We start from the raw sequence: 16,789 nt of genomic DNA on the forward strand, positions 1-16,789 counted from the left end.
TGCACATTGGTACAAACAATTCCCCAGAATATGAAGTGCTTGTTACTGCTCTGGAGACCATTCAAGTGAGCAGTTGAGTTTTGTAAAGGGTAGACTATTAGATGAAGAAGAAAAATGTAATAATTGTAAAGGTAACAAAAAGTCATTAAATGAATTGTCTTCATCAACAGCGTTTGTCTTACAGTAAGGTGAAGGGAAGTATCGAGTGACAACCCCGATTCAAGGTATATATGATACAACCAAAGCTTAGTCCAAACATATTTGTTATAGATATGGGAAACCGTATCATATTGGGACACAATGCAAAGTTACATCGTCACAAAAGCATAGAAGTTACAAATCTGTATGTATGGCGAAAAATGTGCAAGGAATAGATGATTTTGAAAGTAATTCTTCTTTCTTGCCAAAACAAACACATATTTGTTCCCAGAAAGATCGGAAAAGCTGATATTGAAAGCACTGTCTGTAGAAAGAAATTTCAAATAAAAATGAAATATGTTCTTGTAGTTTGAGGTTTACTAAATAATTTAATGTCATTGTGTAAACTAGAAATGGATGGGCACTGCATTATTTTTGAAAATTCAGTGGGTTAAATTCGAAAGGGTGATAAAGTTACAGCTGTAGCCCACAGGAAAGATTCAGGCATGTATACCCTTTAAATCAAACTCAGTAAGAGTTCTATGTTTATTGTTTGTGTTTCAGATAGTGATATAGACCTTTGGTATAAATGCTGAGGACATTTGAACCTCAAAAATAAGAAAGAAACATCATTACCTATCAGAGGGACTGGACAAAGTATAGTTTTCTGAACCTGTAAATAAATGTTTGACCTGCAGAGAGGATAAACAAACACTGTTACCAAATATTCATTCTCATGGTAGAGCCAAATAACCACTTGAACTGGTATGTAGCAATGTACTTGGACTGTCAATGCCTGTTTCTTTTGACGGAAAGAGACATATAGCGACTTTCACTGATAATTATATTCACTTCACAGCGAATTATACAGGGTGATTCAAAAAGAATACCACAACTTTAAAAATGTGTATTTAATGAAAGAAACATAATATAACCTTCTGTTATACATCATTACAAAGAGTATTTAAAAAAGTTTTTTTTCACTGAAAAACAAGTTCAGAGATGTTCAATATGGCCCCCCTCCAGACACACGAGCAATATCAACCCGATACTCCAACTCGTTCCCCACTCTCTGTAGCATATCAGGGGTAACAGTTTGGATAGCTGCTGTTATTTCTCGTTTCAAATCATCAATGGTGGCTGGGAGAGGTGGCCGAAACACCATATCCGTAACATACCCCCATAAGAAAAAATCGCAGGGGGTAAGATCAGGGCTTCTTGGAGGCCAGTGATGAAGTGCTCTGTTACGGGCTGCCTGGCGGCCGATCCATCGCCTCGGGTAGTTGACGTTCAGGTAGTTACAGACAGATAAGTGCCACTGTGGTGGCGCTCCATCCTGCTGAAATATGAATTGTTGTGCTTCTTGTTCGAGCTGAGGGAACAGCCAATTCTCTAACATCTCCAGATACTGTAGTCCAGTTACAGTAGCACCTTCGAAGAAAAAGGGACCAAAAACTTTATTGGCTGAAATGGCACAGAAAACGTTCACCTTAGGCGAGTCACGTTCATACTGAGTTGTTTCCCGCGGATTCTTAGTGCCCCATATACAGACATTGTGACGGTTGACTTTCCCGTTAGTGTGGAAAGTTGCTTCATCACTAACATCACTAAACACAATCTTTGAAACGAAAGATTCATCTGTTTCCATTTGAGCAAGGATAAAATCACAGAAATCGATTCTTTTAATCTTATCAGCTGCAGACAGTGCTTGAACCAATTTCAGACGATAAGGTTTCATAACTAACCTTTTTCGTAGGACTTTCCATACAGTTGATTATGGAATTTGCAGCTCTCTGCTAGCTCTGCGAGTCGATTTTCCTGGGCTGCGAACAAATGCTTGCTGGATGCGTGCTACATTTTCATCACTCGTTCTCGGCCGTCCAGAACTTTTCCCTTTGCACAAACACCCATTCTCTGTAAACTGTTTATACCAACGTTTAATACACCACCTATCAGGAGGTTTAACACCATACTTCGTTCGAAATGCACGCTGAATATTAAATACAGTTTTATACATCAGCTATTAACGAAGGACATCCGAAAATTCAATCCATTAGGTTCAAGGAACAAGTGGTAGATATTTAAGCAAAAGAACTATAAGTGTACGGTTTAATAGACTATATCTGAAGCTGGGGATAATCAGTCAGAAGTGGAAACATAGAGAGCTGAAGCTTGTGTGTGTTAAATACAGTTTCATACATTAGCTATTAACAAAGGAATCTGAAAATTCAATACATTAGGCACAAAGAAAAAGTGGTAGATATTTTAGCAAAAGAACTACAAGTGTACAATTTAATAGATTTTATCCAAAGCTGGGGATAGAGAAATTTTCAGATACCTAATGAAGTTATTAAATCGTCGGGGGGGGGGGTGCGGGGGGGTGGAGGGGGTGAGGGCGTGTGGAGTGTTGGAGTAATGACAAATTTAATAATTAGGTTTTAGCTTATTTTCTCTTTTCTTGTATGTGCTTTTCTCTGCCTCTCCTGCTTCGTTCTATATCTTTTCTTCATGTTTATACAGTGGTCGTAATAATTGTGATAAGTAATACAGTGACATTAATTATTTAAATATCTGGTAATTTCTAATACTGTCATTTTGTATCATGGATAGTATCTCATATTCTCACTTTCACCATTCCATACTGGACTAAGCCAATTTAAATTGTGTTGACATCCCATCCAGGGTGAACAAGCCACGATTTAGTAGGAACGTCGCCTGACATTCCATTTCGTTCCGTTGGCGTCTAATGTGTACCGGCCTTTATTGCATAAAATGTCTTGTCACCTTACCATACTCAGTCTCTTCAGTCTCAGTACTGCACCGATATAAGTAAAAAAGAATTCTTAAACGTACAATTACATCAGATACCTATTTCTATGGAAAGAAACAGGAACTTGCAGAACTTTTTTGAAATACATTATTTGACAATTTTGTTACATGTTGGAAAATGGTTTTTAATACAATAGCAAAAGGCGCTATGAACTTTTAATCACGAAACATGATATTTGTGTTGCTTATCAATTTACTAGTTGTACGACCTGCCTTGTGAAATCTGGTTCTAGACTTCTAACTATCGAATGCCGGATAAGAATGTATCGCGATGGTGCTGCTGCTCATGGTGCGTCCCGTGACTTAGTTTTCTCAAACCTGATCTTTGTCGTCAGCTCACCGGCGGGAAGGCTGTCGGTTAGGTGCTGTCGCTCGAGCGAAGATGACTACGACATCTGAAAAAAGAGCTAATGAGACTGATGATGTATATTATAAGGCAAATGTAGTTTTAGTTGATATTGAAGGTACCACCACTTCGATTGATTTTGTGAAGGTGAGTGTAATTTGCTCCATAAACGTAAGACCTGAGTAACGGGAAACTGACGACATTTTTGAAGTTTTTTTTTGCTTACTCTACCGTCATTTTGTACACTGGTGCAGTGCGTTTCATGTTTCTGTCCGGATTTTGGGGAAAAATTGAAGTTTCAAAAGAGAACTAGACTCCGTGCTTCTCATTAGCCCTAACTTGTCCGTTAGAATTTACCGTAAAATAAAACCGTTTATTTTCCAATTGTGATTGTAATGAATACCTGTGTGACAGTTCAAAATATAATACAGAATTTACCTAAAGACGTATTTATCTCCATTTACCATTTCTTTTAGAGCCTGTCTTATTCAAGAATTATGGGTCATAAATGTGCATGATGAATCAAAGTTTTAGTAGCAACTATCCCACAGTATAATGAATACTCAGAAACGAATGCAATATTAGAATAGAAAATGAGATTGTAACAGTATTTAAATAATTCAGCTCAGTATAGTCGCGCTAACAGTCGGATTCTAATGTTAAATGTGCGTGGGCCACACACACACACACACACACACACACTAAACTCCAGAATTGAAGTTAGCTTCCACAGAACTTTACTGGACAGATGTGAACAACCTCCCTCCCTTTCCTTAGCAATACATGCATAAACGAGAACCACACTAGAGTTCTTAGTTACGGCAGTGATGCACTATTAAATTTGTTTATATGAAATGAGCCTATGAAACACTTTTCTGTGAGGCATTGTATTAGGTCCATCAGTTTAAGTCTTACCTTCTGCTGACAACTGAATAGTTAGACATAATGGTTTATGTATCTTAATCATTTGTGTGTGTAAAGTGAAAATGTTTTGGCATAAAAATTCCATTGGAAATTCTTTTTAATCTAAATTGCCAATGCAAATATATTCAAAAATCTGTAAAACTAGCCTGAAAGTTTCTGAAACTTATCACAAGATTTTAGGTACTGGAAGTAGCTAATTTTGAAATAGTCTTGGCACTAAAAGTGTTAAGATTGAAATAATTTTAATATGTAAAGGTTTAGCTGTACTTTTAAAACTGTTGCTTTTACCAGCTGTAATTGTTATTAAATGAATGACTAAAATATATTGCCATTTTACCCAAATGAGCTAAGATAGTAGAATGCCTATGGTTTCATATGAATAGTTTTCAGAAAAGTAGTTGTTAACCATTAACTGCAGTTTCATTAATTGAGCTTACCAGACTTCAGCACTGTTTAATGCTCCAAGTAAATAGTTAGCAACGTAGTTAGTAGCCTAATCTGAATTAATTTTCTAAATAGGCCTAGTTTACAAAATGTTAAACCTCATTTTATTCTGTAGAATGTTCCACAACACCACTTCTGAATGTACAGACAGTGAATACAGATGTTTGTAATCATAAATTAAATTTCCAGAACACCCTTTTCCCATACGTGAGGAAAAATTTAGACGTGTACTTGAAAAGCAAGTGGAATGATGCTGAATTCAAAGAAGACCTAAAATTGCTCCAAGAGCAGGTAATGACATAGCTATCAGGGAACTGCTGTTTTGGTATTTAATGTATACTTAGTGAAATCCTGTTATTTCATTGACATTAGAAAACTGATTCAATACTGAAAGTAATTTCACTTTAAGAAGTCACATTCCTCTTTATTTTAATGCAATTCATCATTAGTCTAAACAGGACGAAGCAGATGGTACAGAAGGCTTTGTTAAAATACCAGAGGGTGTCTCAGAAGATATTTCTGAGGATGTGAAAAAAAATGTTTTATGGCAGATGAACTTGGATCGTAAAACTAAAGCACTGAAGCAGCTGCAGGGACACATATGGCGAGATGCTTATAAGAAAGGAGAGGTTAAAGCTCAGTAAGTAGATATTTTCCATACACTAAAATGTATGTAAAGCTTGGTTAATAGAAAATAAACTGAACATTGTGCAGCCCATAATGGACTTTCTTTTGGCCAATGTAAGCATCTGAAAGGTTAATTGTGCTTACAATGAGAATAGAAAGTATTGACTTGAGTTGTACTTAGATTAGTCAATAAAACACTTCTATGTGAATTTGGGAGCAAATAGGGTAATCAAAAGGTCTGGTCGAATAAGTTGTGTAAAGGTAACAACTCACCAGATAAGATGTGTTGTTACCGACAGGATGATAAACAAGACTGAAAACTTTACTGGCCTTCAGATTAATCATTTGAGGTAGTGCGTGTTCTGTACATATCCTCCACCCGCCCCTGTCTGACCATAAGCCTTGTTTGTTAATAAAACCAGAATTGGAAACGGAAGTCACTAAAACTGAATGGCTACATTACTTTGGATTTTTGTTGTATGGGGTATGAAAGAACTTCTCCAATTACTGAATCTGTGAGGATGATGGATTCTACATCTATATTCAGAAAACCAGTGAGGTGCATGGCTGACAGTCAGTTCTTAAAGCTTTAATAGACTCTCGGGATAATTTATCTTAAAGGGTCTTCAAATTCAGTATCTGATGCTCTCCCACAGATTAAACAACCTCTAACCATTAATGCTGCCCTAATCTGTATATGTTAAATATCCCTGTTTGTCCTATCTGGCATGAGTCCCACACACTTCAGAAATATTCTAGAATGGGTTGCATGAGTGATTTGTAAGCAGTCTCCTTTGTAAATTGCATTTCTGCAGTATTCTACCAATAAACTTAAGCCTACCACCTGCTTCAATGACACTATTTTGCATGGTAGATAGGTTTACAAAGTTAGCTGTAAACACAACTTTGTTTCCTGTTACAACTGACATAGAGGTAGAAGACAAAGCAGGGCATTGTATCCAGTCCTTGTGTACAGTTATGGACAAAGAATAAATGGTAGGAGAGTTGCCTGATGCCTTAAATGTCCTCTTGTACTCAAAACTGTCTGTGACAAATTAAACAAAATTGCACATTAATGCAGTGCATCACAGCATAGTATTTCCTTTCTTCCAGTTCGTTTTGATAAAGAACATATACATTGTAGTTTCAAAAAATTTAGCTTATGTCTGTCTGGATGTTAGAGTATGATGTGAAAATTATGTCTATTAAACAACTGTATAGTCTACATCTGTCAGCTTATTTATTAGAGAATTGTGTAAAAAATTTGAAGCTGATCACTAACTTGTGTTTTTTGATAAGAATGTGAAGTAACTTACCTTTCTATACTAGTATAGATAAAATCCCAAGAGTAAAACATGCTGCTGATTGTCTTTGACAATATCTTATTGTTTTTATTCTGTAAGGTGGCACAGCCTAACACTTAAAAAGTCTTGTTTACTCTTAAGCTGAAATGTGCTGTTAGGTTGCACTGAGTTCAGAATGAATGTTGCTTTGTGGGTCATTCTGTGCAATCTCACAGGGGGTGCTAAGGTGACCATTTCAAAATTGACATATTTGGTACATGGATACCTACTTATCTTAATAGGAAGACTGCAAAATAGCTCTGCCCTAACTAGAAAGCATTTCTGATAAATTCAGGTTTGAAGACCTGAGGCTGTGTACGTAGTCATTAGTCATGCATCAGTTTCCCTGTTTTCAGTGACCTGCTACAAAGTTAAGAATTGACTAGTAGATCTCAGTTTTTATGCATCTAGTATGTTGGCCACTGATTTGATATAAGGTATAAAAGTAAATAAATAATTCAGATTTTCAATGAAAAAATGTTGACACCTTTTCTGTTCTGTGCTTTGCGTTAGTGATCAACAACTTTGTACACAGGAAAACAGAACAGACCTTAGCTTGTGTGCTGTTCCTCTTAAGTCCTAGTATGACAAACATTTGGTATTGCAGAATGAGATTTTCACTCTGCAGCGGAGTGTGCGCTGATATGAAACTTTCTGGCAGATTAAAACTGTGTGCCCGACCGAGACTCGAACTCTGCACTTGCCCGCGAAAGGCAAAGGTCCCGAGTTCGAGTCTCGGTCGGGCACACAGTTTTAATCTGCCAGGAAGTTTCATTTGGTATTGCAGTTAAGTTGTCTCCACTTAAAGATAACTCCATTGCAGGAAGTCAAATTTGACTATCTTCAGAGCCCAGAGGGGGGGGGGGGGGCGGCGGCGGTTACATATAGTTGTGTACTTGGATTGGGGGGGAGGGGGGTTACATAGGCAATTGAATCTGAACTTTTTTGCTAAAATGTTTTTGTATTTGGTAGCACTCTTAGGTGCAAAGAATATTGTAATCCACTTTGCTAAATGGCAAAGGTTAAAGTGAATATGCCAGTTACATTGACCACACTCAACACTACAGGGAATTGGTAAATAAAAACCTTGTGTGCTACTTGAAAATTTGCTCCAAATATATTTGTGGTTGACTTGTAGGTTGGAACTGTAATCAGATGTGCTGTAAAGTTGTCATTTTTATTAATGTATATGTTGATTTCACTATTAAATATCTTCACTCTTAAGAATTGACAGCTTGGGTACACAGATGTGTGACCATTGCTATTCTGTTACTGTAAAATAAAGACGGCTTCAGTGCAGTAAACGAAAAGAGCAAGCAATGATACATTCATAATTGTTCTGCATACTTGAGTGGGTGTGTCCATAAAAATTGTGAAAAACAGTTTAATAAACATTCATATATAAAAAAGGGAAAAAAATCTTCCACCTTGCTTATAAGATTGTTTTCCTTGACATCCTGATCCAAAAAGGGAATAAGTTCTCTTGAAGGTGAAAGATACAATCTTTTTTATGACATTGATTTTAAAGTTCATACAACATTGAAAAGGGGATCCAAATAACATCTTTCCTGATTGGCAATGGGAGGAGTTGATTCAGCAGGAGACATACAGTTAATGTCAAATGTCTTTAAGGTGATGACTGGGTAAGTTTGTCAGACTTGAAAGCCACACACTGCCCAACTTGCAGCTGTTCCAACAAAGCATTTTCACAAGCTACCATTGAGAGTGGTCCCATTTGCATCTAAGTCTCATCATTAAAAAGGCAAATTTTGGTCTGTATACTGGTACTTGCTTGCATCTTTGCATTTTACTGAAACAGCCTTTCTAATTTACAGTAACAGGATATAACCACATTAGTGCACTGTCTCTCCTAATTTTCAATGCAAAGACATAGTAAAATATAACATATAAATCAAGAAAAATAATTGGACTGTTTTGAGCTCTCATTTGTTTAGTTTTGACCCACAGGTCAACAATAAATATATTTGGCACAAGTTTTCAAGAAAAACATGGGTTTTATTTACATTTACCTGTTGTGTTGAATGTGGTCAGTAAAAGTGGCATACTCATTTTAATCTTCGCCAGTTAATAAAAGGAGTTAAGACATTTGTCTTTGCATGTAAAATTGCTACCAGATTTGTAAACACTTCAGCATAAAAACAAGTCAAATTTGATGTTTCCAATGGCCTGTTCAATCATGATGCACAGCTAGTTACAGTATTTGACATAGCTCCATATAGTAATGCAAAACAGCCCTTCAAAATAGTGCATTCAATTAACAATTCAACAAACTGCTTCACTGTATTAAGAAAAGTAGTTAAGTCCAGAAGTATGTGCATTATGTCAGATTAGCAACTCAGATAATAGAATTAAAACAAATGTTGGTGTTAGGACAGCAACCAGCCACAAGTTTACTTTCAGTTCCTTTATTCAAAGGGCACTGTTACTGGTATTGAATCGTTGTGATTCATCCACAGATGGTTCGAAACCGGTAACGGTGCCCTTTGAATAAAGGAACTGAAAGTAAACTTGTGGCTGGTTGCTGTCCTAACACCAACATTTGTCTTCAAACAACAGTCACGGTCTCCATCATGCCATTATATGACAAAATTGCATTAAAATAAAAACAATTTGGAACATTGTTAAATGGGAAACAGGCAACTGAGAGCACAGGAAGACTGTATTTCTAACAAAAACTCAGAAGTAGTTAATACTTCAATAATTGTTTTTAAGTGTTTTAGAGAAAATAGGATCCAGCTGTTCTTTAGGAAATGCGAGGCTGTATATGGAAGAGGTAATACCTGTGCAGTTCAATAAAACTGAAATTCTACCCACCTCTCCTACTGAAATTAGGAAAATAATATATTCAGTCAAAATTACAAGCTTGAATGGAATCCATGGTATTTCCAAAAGAGTATTAAAAGCTTGTTACCAACAGATAAGTAAGATTCTCATCCACATATGTAATGCCTCAGTGAAACAGGGCATCTTTTCAGATAGACTTCACTGTGCTAGTGTTAAACCATTGCATAAGAGGATAGGTCTGATGCTAACTTATTCCCAATCTCACTTCTGACAGCTTCATCCAAAATTCTTGAAAAAGTAATGTATACAAGAGTATCTTAATGTCTGATAAAAATGTACTAACAAAATGTCAGGTTTTTAGCAAGACTTTTCAACAGTAAATGCTGTGTAAGCTTTCACTGGTCAAATATTATGCTCTGAATAACCAAACATTACCCATTGGGATATTTTATCACCTAAAGGCTTTTGACTGTGTGAATCATGAAATACTTCTAGACAAGCTTAAGTATTGTGGTATGAGTGGGACAGTCCACAAATGGTTTAATTCATATTTATCTGGAAGAACACAATTAACAGTACAGATAGTTGGCAAGTATCAGCAGTCCTCTAAGTGGGAAGGTATCAAGCATGGTGTCCCATAGGGTTGAGTCTTGGGCCCCCTTATTGTTCTTAAGAGAATATATTAATGGCTTGCCACTCTATATTCAAGAAAATGCAAAGCTAGTTCTTTTTGCTGATGATACAAGTATAGTAACCACTCCCAACAACCAAGAATTAGCTGAGGAGATTGTAAATATCTTCCAGAAAATTAAGTGGTTCTCTACAAATGAACTTCTCACTAAATTTTGAGAGAAGACAGTATATACAATTCTGTACAGTAAATTGCAGAACACCATTGATAAATAGACTTTGACCACATCTCTTCCTAAGGAAGAATATTCAAAATTTCTGGTGTACAAAAATCTTTGGTCATTTGCCAAATATACGTCTGACAGATAGCTAACAACATTTAAAAAACAAATTAAAAGAATTTCTGAATGGCAACTACTCCTACTCAATAGATGAATTTTTTGATATGAAATAGTAGCTGGAAAAAAATTGGGTAATGAAAACTTGTTAAACAGGTGCACCCCACATCGTAATAAGATGTATTCATGATCTATGGAAAAAGTATTAATGTAATGTAAATGTTTTTGTTATTTATACTTACAGAGCTAAAGAGGTACAGTGCACAAGCTGAGGTCTTTACTGTTTCCTGTACAAAATTGTTTTTTAATCGCAAATTTAAAGCACAGAAGGAAGTGTTGATATTTTTCGAATTATGTGTTCTACTTTTTATTATTTATATCAACTTAGTGGCCTACATACTAGATGCATAAAAAATTGTAGTCTGTAATTCAGTTCTTTAACAAGTCATAGCACCTGTTGAAACAAGCTAACAATTGCTTGTGTAATTGGCTCCACTAACAGTGTGTGAATGCTACTGTTTCTTCAGGTTATGTTGATCATCAGTAATTAGTGTTCTGTTATCAAATTTCTTAATTGTAATTAGAAGCCAGCAAAATGCATGAACTGACAAATGAGTGCAAAGTTTTGGAATTATGCGTCAGGAAACTGGAACTATAATTCAGTGTAGGTGCACGACCTCCATGTATTTCACATATAAGTACAAATTAAGACATTTTCTTTGCTCGTGTCACTTTATTAATGCATTGAAAAACAATGCAATCATTTTTATCATATACTATGAACTGTACTGCAATTGATGCATAATGTATCTAGATGAAAGAATAGGAGATTGTAAAGGCACCAGAATAATGCAGCAGTTCACACATTGTGAACGTCACACCTGAAAATGTCATAGGCAGAAACACATGACATCAGGAATTTTCCTGAATCGCATAATGTTGAAAATATAGGGAAACGTGACTAGCAGCAGCAAATGTTGTTATAGCAAAACCATTCTAATAATATTCTTGCCAGTCTACATCAAGACATCCAAAAGGTCTCCATTAATTTTTGTTTGTTAAAAATGAATAATTAGTAAATGACCAAAGGAAATTGTATTTCCAACAGTGTGTATCCAGATGTTGCCCCAGCACTGAAGTCTTGGAAGCTGAGTGGGAAAGATATTTATGTATATTCATCTGGAAGTGTTGAAGCACAGAAGTTACTGTTTGGTCACACGCAGGATGGTGATTTACTTGAGGTATGTGGATTCCATGGGCAAATTTGTCAGATAACCAGTTCTCATTACTTAAGCTGTGTGTTTGTTGTTCTTCCAGCTGAAAATTTATAATTGTTTGTTGCAAGTTTTTTCCATAAATATTGCCATGTTCCTATGGTTAATTGACTACTAAAAAAATATGTAATGCTTTCTTTTATGCTTTGGTGTTATTAGCTTTAAGTGTTGGTAGATATAAACCTTGACATTGAAGTTTCGCAAGCTTCTCAGTATATAAAAGATATAAAAAGAATTGAAAGGCAGCTAAGTGAAGTGTTGTGTGCATGGAGGAACCCTCAGATACTCGTACTTAAGCGGGTATTACACGACAATCCGCTGCAAACGACACTGGTCTAGCGTGACAGCCATTTAGTGGTAGAACACGTAAAACTACGAAAATTAGCACACACATTATCTGTGTGCCAGAATAGAGCAGTTCTAAACTGCTGCCAATCCACACATGGTCTGAAGGGTGTACTACAGTTGGTTATTACTAGGTGGCTAGTGGCTAATTTCAGATTTTCATGTTAGGGATTTTTCGCGTAGGGTATCTTCAGTGTTTTTTCCCCAGTAAGCAGGTTTCATAAATGCAGTAAAAAAAGTTTTTTACATTACACTCTTATACCGACTGACTGTAAAAGGATCAGACAGTTCTGTTTGCGTTTTGCGCGTTATCACTGTCTACCATGTGTGCACGCCAAATACATCCCATGTGGATGATGTAATAGGTCTAGATGAACCAGTCTGTAGTTACAGATATGTACACATGGGGTGCTAGTGCATAGGTCTACGGTTTAGGTGCATGGGCTTTGGTGTGGGATAAGCTTGCTGATGTGTCTTAATGTGTTGGTTATGGGTGTATATTTTGATTGTTATTAGCAGCCACTCACTATTAATTCCACCTACTTCGTATTGTAAACTTTAATGGACTAATGCGTTTTTACTGTGTGACTGAAAGATTGTAAATATAACATACATTACTGTTTGCCTTGAGCATATGTTGACTCCTGTGTGAATTGTCTTGCATGTAACTCTCCTTGATAAAATGTTAACCATCATTGGTACTGACAGGAATTAATCTTAGCACTGTATTAGGCAGTAGAGATGGCTGTTATCATGAAAACTGATTTTTGGTTGTATCAGTTTTTTCTACAAGAATTTAACTAGACTACTAGAACCACTTAAAATAACTGTTTTATGAAATAACTGATTTGTTTCTTCCTATTTCCAGTAATAAACATAGAAAAATTGAACAAACATTGGAAAATTTGGACTTCCTCAGTTTCAAGATACATAATCAAAAAATTAAATATGCAAATAAAAGAAAACTTACTTGATCCACTGCTTGCTGCTTTTGTCATAAGTGGTTGACTTCTACAAAAATCCAGAATATTCTCCTATTGATTCTGATTTTTTCGAACTCTGCTAAAAAAATCATATTAGAGTTCATATCACTATTTAAAAGATCATTGCCAAAGGATAATAACTGAGGTTGAGGAACTCTAGTTTCCTTGTTTGTTTCCAAATGCTACAAGCAGATAAAGGCTTGTTAGGTAGACACAGATCAGCCCTTTCTGTTGTAAACTTGTGTGTTATGGAGGAGGCACATTACTTTATAACCCAAATTGAAGACTACAGTGCAAGAGACACAGAACAATACATATTTGCAAACATCACACAGAATACTTATGTAAATACTTGTACTCCAAAATGAGAATAAAATATCAAAACACATTCTGCAAAGCATGAAAAATTAACTGTTGCAATGTTACATTACTTAAGTAATGAATGACAAGGATGCAGACTTTTTGCTTTTAACACTTAAAATGTTGTTTCCTGCATTCTACACGATTTTTTAAAAGTCCCTAGAAAGTGTAAAAAGCATTGTTTCACTGTATATTGCTGTGAAGTGGGATCAACTTTGACAGGTGAAAATTTGCACATCGAAATCCGGTTAAGATGTAATTGTCAGTTTACAATGTAGTGACATTACAAAAGAATGCTTGTTTTGTACAATACAGACAAAAGCTATAAGGAAGTAGTTGTTGTTTTTAACATGTAAATATGACTATGCCTCTTCTACACTGCTGGAGTTCAAAATATTTTTATCCATAATGGTAGGTTAAGGAAGTTATCAGCTATGTTTGTAATGAATGCAAATAATAGTTGATCTCATACCAATTCTTGGAGATGTCTTGTAGTTTGTGATGTTTAAAAGTTTATGGGCAGGCAGAGTAAGAAAGGAAAATTCAAAATATTTGCTGTGTACAGTTCAGCATGTTGAATATCTCTTCTAAATGCACACTCTTGGCTTGAATAGCAGTAACTATTATGTTTGACTAACTGTAGGTTATTGAACAGAGATGACTTTAGCTTGACTGATGGTGTACAAAACACCACATTTTTGTGCCTGATGGTGGGTGTAAGAGTGTGCAGATACTGATCTGTGTGTAGGTTTCCTGTATACAGTGTGGCTCAGGTGTCCATTGGTTTTTCAGTGAACAAGGACATCAGGGAAGAGCAAAGAACCCTCTCTCTGTGCTTACATTGTAAGTGTAATGTGGTCATGAATGCCATTCTGGTGTTCAAAGTATTCTCACAGTTTTTTCACAGGCCAGATAAATGCCATAGACATAATGATTAAACAGACTTTGTGTATCTGGAACCGTGTTCAAAGTGATGCCTTCAGATTTCTCTGTAAAGTTTTACAAGGGATGGAGCTAGCAGACTTTCCTTTGACACACAGTCCAACTGGGCAAAGTACTGGCTGCCATTTAGTAAATACACCCTAAACATGTGCTTGTGCTATTGAATAACTGGGAGAGGAGATCAATACAGTCTTTGATAGGAATTCACATAAGTAGGCAGACCACACCAAAACTGACAAATCACCTTGCCCAAGAGATAGATGTTTGAATTGGTTGATAAAATCATTGTCCTTAAAGTGATGCACTCAGTGATCCACATTTGTTCTAAGGAGGCTGGCCAGATATTTTGCCAGTGTCTAAGGTGGTGACCCAATAGTGTTCACAATGGGGTGAAGAGAACACATTTTTGTGGATCTTCAGTTGCTCATAATTGGTAGGTGGCCTTGGTGCATGAGGGAGGAGATTCTTAATAATAACCTCTCCCAATTATGACTGTTACAGGAGCTATGGTGTCTTCATTATTCTTGGCATCTGGTTGTGGCACTTTCCAGTAGGGATCCTCCTTGAGACTCAACTGAATTTTACTGTCATAAAGTTTATTCAGAATTATGGATGCATAGCCCTTGTCAACTGACAATACCACAATGAAGTGGTTGTGGAGTGTGTAAAGTTGATTGAATTGAAGAACACCAGTTTTATGGAACAAATTAAACATCTGCATTTTGGGCAAGGTGATTATAATGTTCTGTTTAGATGTGGTCTCCATATTTACATGTGTCCCTGTCAAAGACTGCATAGATCTCCCCTCCCAATTGATAGTAAAATTGTGGGATTGTTAAGCACATGTTGACATCACCATCTTTCTTATGGCAGCCAGTATCTTGACCAGTTTGACAGCATGGTGATGGGAAATCAGCTAGCTCCTTCCATAACCAACCTTTTTGAGGAGAAATTTGTAGACATTGCTTTGGACATGGCACCAAATAAGGCTAGTTGTGTTTATCATCTGGTCTGACAGACCTGAAAAACTGGGAGAATTCTTAGGACACTTGAATGGCATTCAATAATGTAAGGTTCTGATGTGCTGTGCAAGAGTAGTTGCATGTGGTGGTGTGAATTTAACTGCTGTTCTGTGTACCATACACATTAGAAAGCTGGTGACAGTGCCTTAAACATTTTAAGTTTAAACTTCATGTACCAGCCATGGTAATAGATCACAAAAGCACCAAATATGTAAATGTAGAAAGCCTGAGCTGTAGAGTGCAAAGATGCTGATGTGTGGAGTCATGTGGTTTTGTATGTTACTTGCACTTTTTTTATGTATGTGGGTTGCAACTTTCATGCCTTTCTGAGATTTTAGACCCTTTTCTGCAATTGTATTTTGTGGACATTATTATCTATATTCTCAGTATCATTTTTAGATTCCATTGTTATTTAACACATTTCTGTCAAATTTTCTTCACGCATGTCACAAACCTCTTGATATCTGTTCTGTATATTAGCATCTTTGATTTCCATAGCTCATACTCGTATATTTACATTTTTGCCACTTGTGATCGATTTCACACCTGCTACATGATATTTCATTATTCCACTAGCTTAATAATGTATATGGCATATGGAACAACAGATAAAATTGTACCACCACATGCAGCTTAACTCTCACAGCATGTCACAGCTTTATATTATTGAATGGGTTACATAATCCCCATGTAAGTAGCTTCAAAATTTTCATCTTCAACATTTGTAAATTTCATAAATCTGTATCTTACATTTGATGTCTGAACGCTTCCAGAATGCTTGAAAATGTCAAAATCACAATCACAGTAAATAACAGTTAAACAGCCTATAGTGGAATGTTTAACTAAAAAATTATCATTATCATTGGATAACACAGAAGATCCGAATTTAATTTATGAAAGGAGGAAATATAAAATGAAGCAGGTGAAAGGGGATACAAGCATCTAAAAAATGATATTGATAGGAAGTGCAAAATGGCTAAGCAGGAATGGTTAGAAGACAAATCTGAAGAATTTTGAATCCTATTTCACTAGATGAAAGATACTGCCTACAGGAAAATTAGATGCCTTTGCAGAAAAAGCTGTTTGAATATGAGTAGCCCAGGTGGAAAAATTCCTAAGCAAAGAAGGAAAGGTGAAAAGTGGGTGTATGTAGTGTCTAGACAAGGAAGATGAACCTCAAGGGAATATTATATAAAAGGAAGATGATGCAGATGAGATATGATAGTGAGAAAAATTTCAGACAGAACAAAACCCTTTGATCTGGTGTGCAAGATGATAACCCTCAGACCTAAAGAAACTTGTAGTAATTCCAATTCCAAATAAAATAGGAGCTGATAGGTGTGAATATAGTGAATCCCCACTTCTACACTTTTCAAGGGACATTTTATAAAATGGTGTAGAATGTGGGAAATAATGTTTTAGTGGTAAATTACATATGA

The 16,789-nt window shown here is 36.1% G+C and overlaps 1 protein-coding gene across 1 annotated transcript in view; it reads left to right on the forward strand.

Moving 5' to 3' along the window:
- Positions 1-3,307: 3,307 nt before the first annotated feature.
- Positions 3,308-16,789, forward strand: part of LOC126259393 (enolase-phosphatase E1) — a 36,604-nt gene continuing 23,122 nt past the window's right edge. Inside the window, exons 1-4 of the mRNA XM_049956164.1 lie at positions 3,308-3,460; positions 4,871-4,972; positions 5,131-5,321; positions 11,533-11,665. Of these exons, the coding sequence (XP_049812121.1) occupies positions 3,350-3,460; positions 4,871-4,972; positions 5,131-5,321; positions 11,533-11,665 (537 nt within the window). The 5' untranslated portion in view covers positions 3,308-3,349. The remainder of the gene's footprint in view (positions 3,461-4,870; positions 4,973-5,130; positions 5,322-11,532; positions 11,666-16,789) is intronic.

This window comes from Schistocerca nitens, chromosome 5 (genome assembly GCF_023898315.1).
Source record: "Schistocerca nitens isolate TAMUIC-IGC-003100 chromosome 5, iqSchNite1.1, whole genome shotgun sequence".
In the NCBI taxonomy this organism is placed as follows: Eukaryota; Metazoa; Arthropoda; class Insecta; order Orthoptera; family Acrididae; genus Schistocerca; species Schistocerca nitens.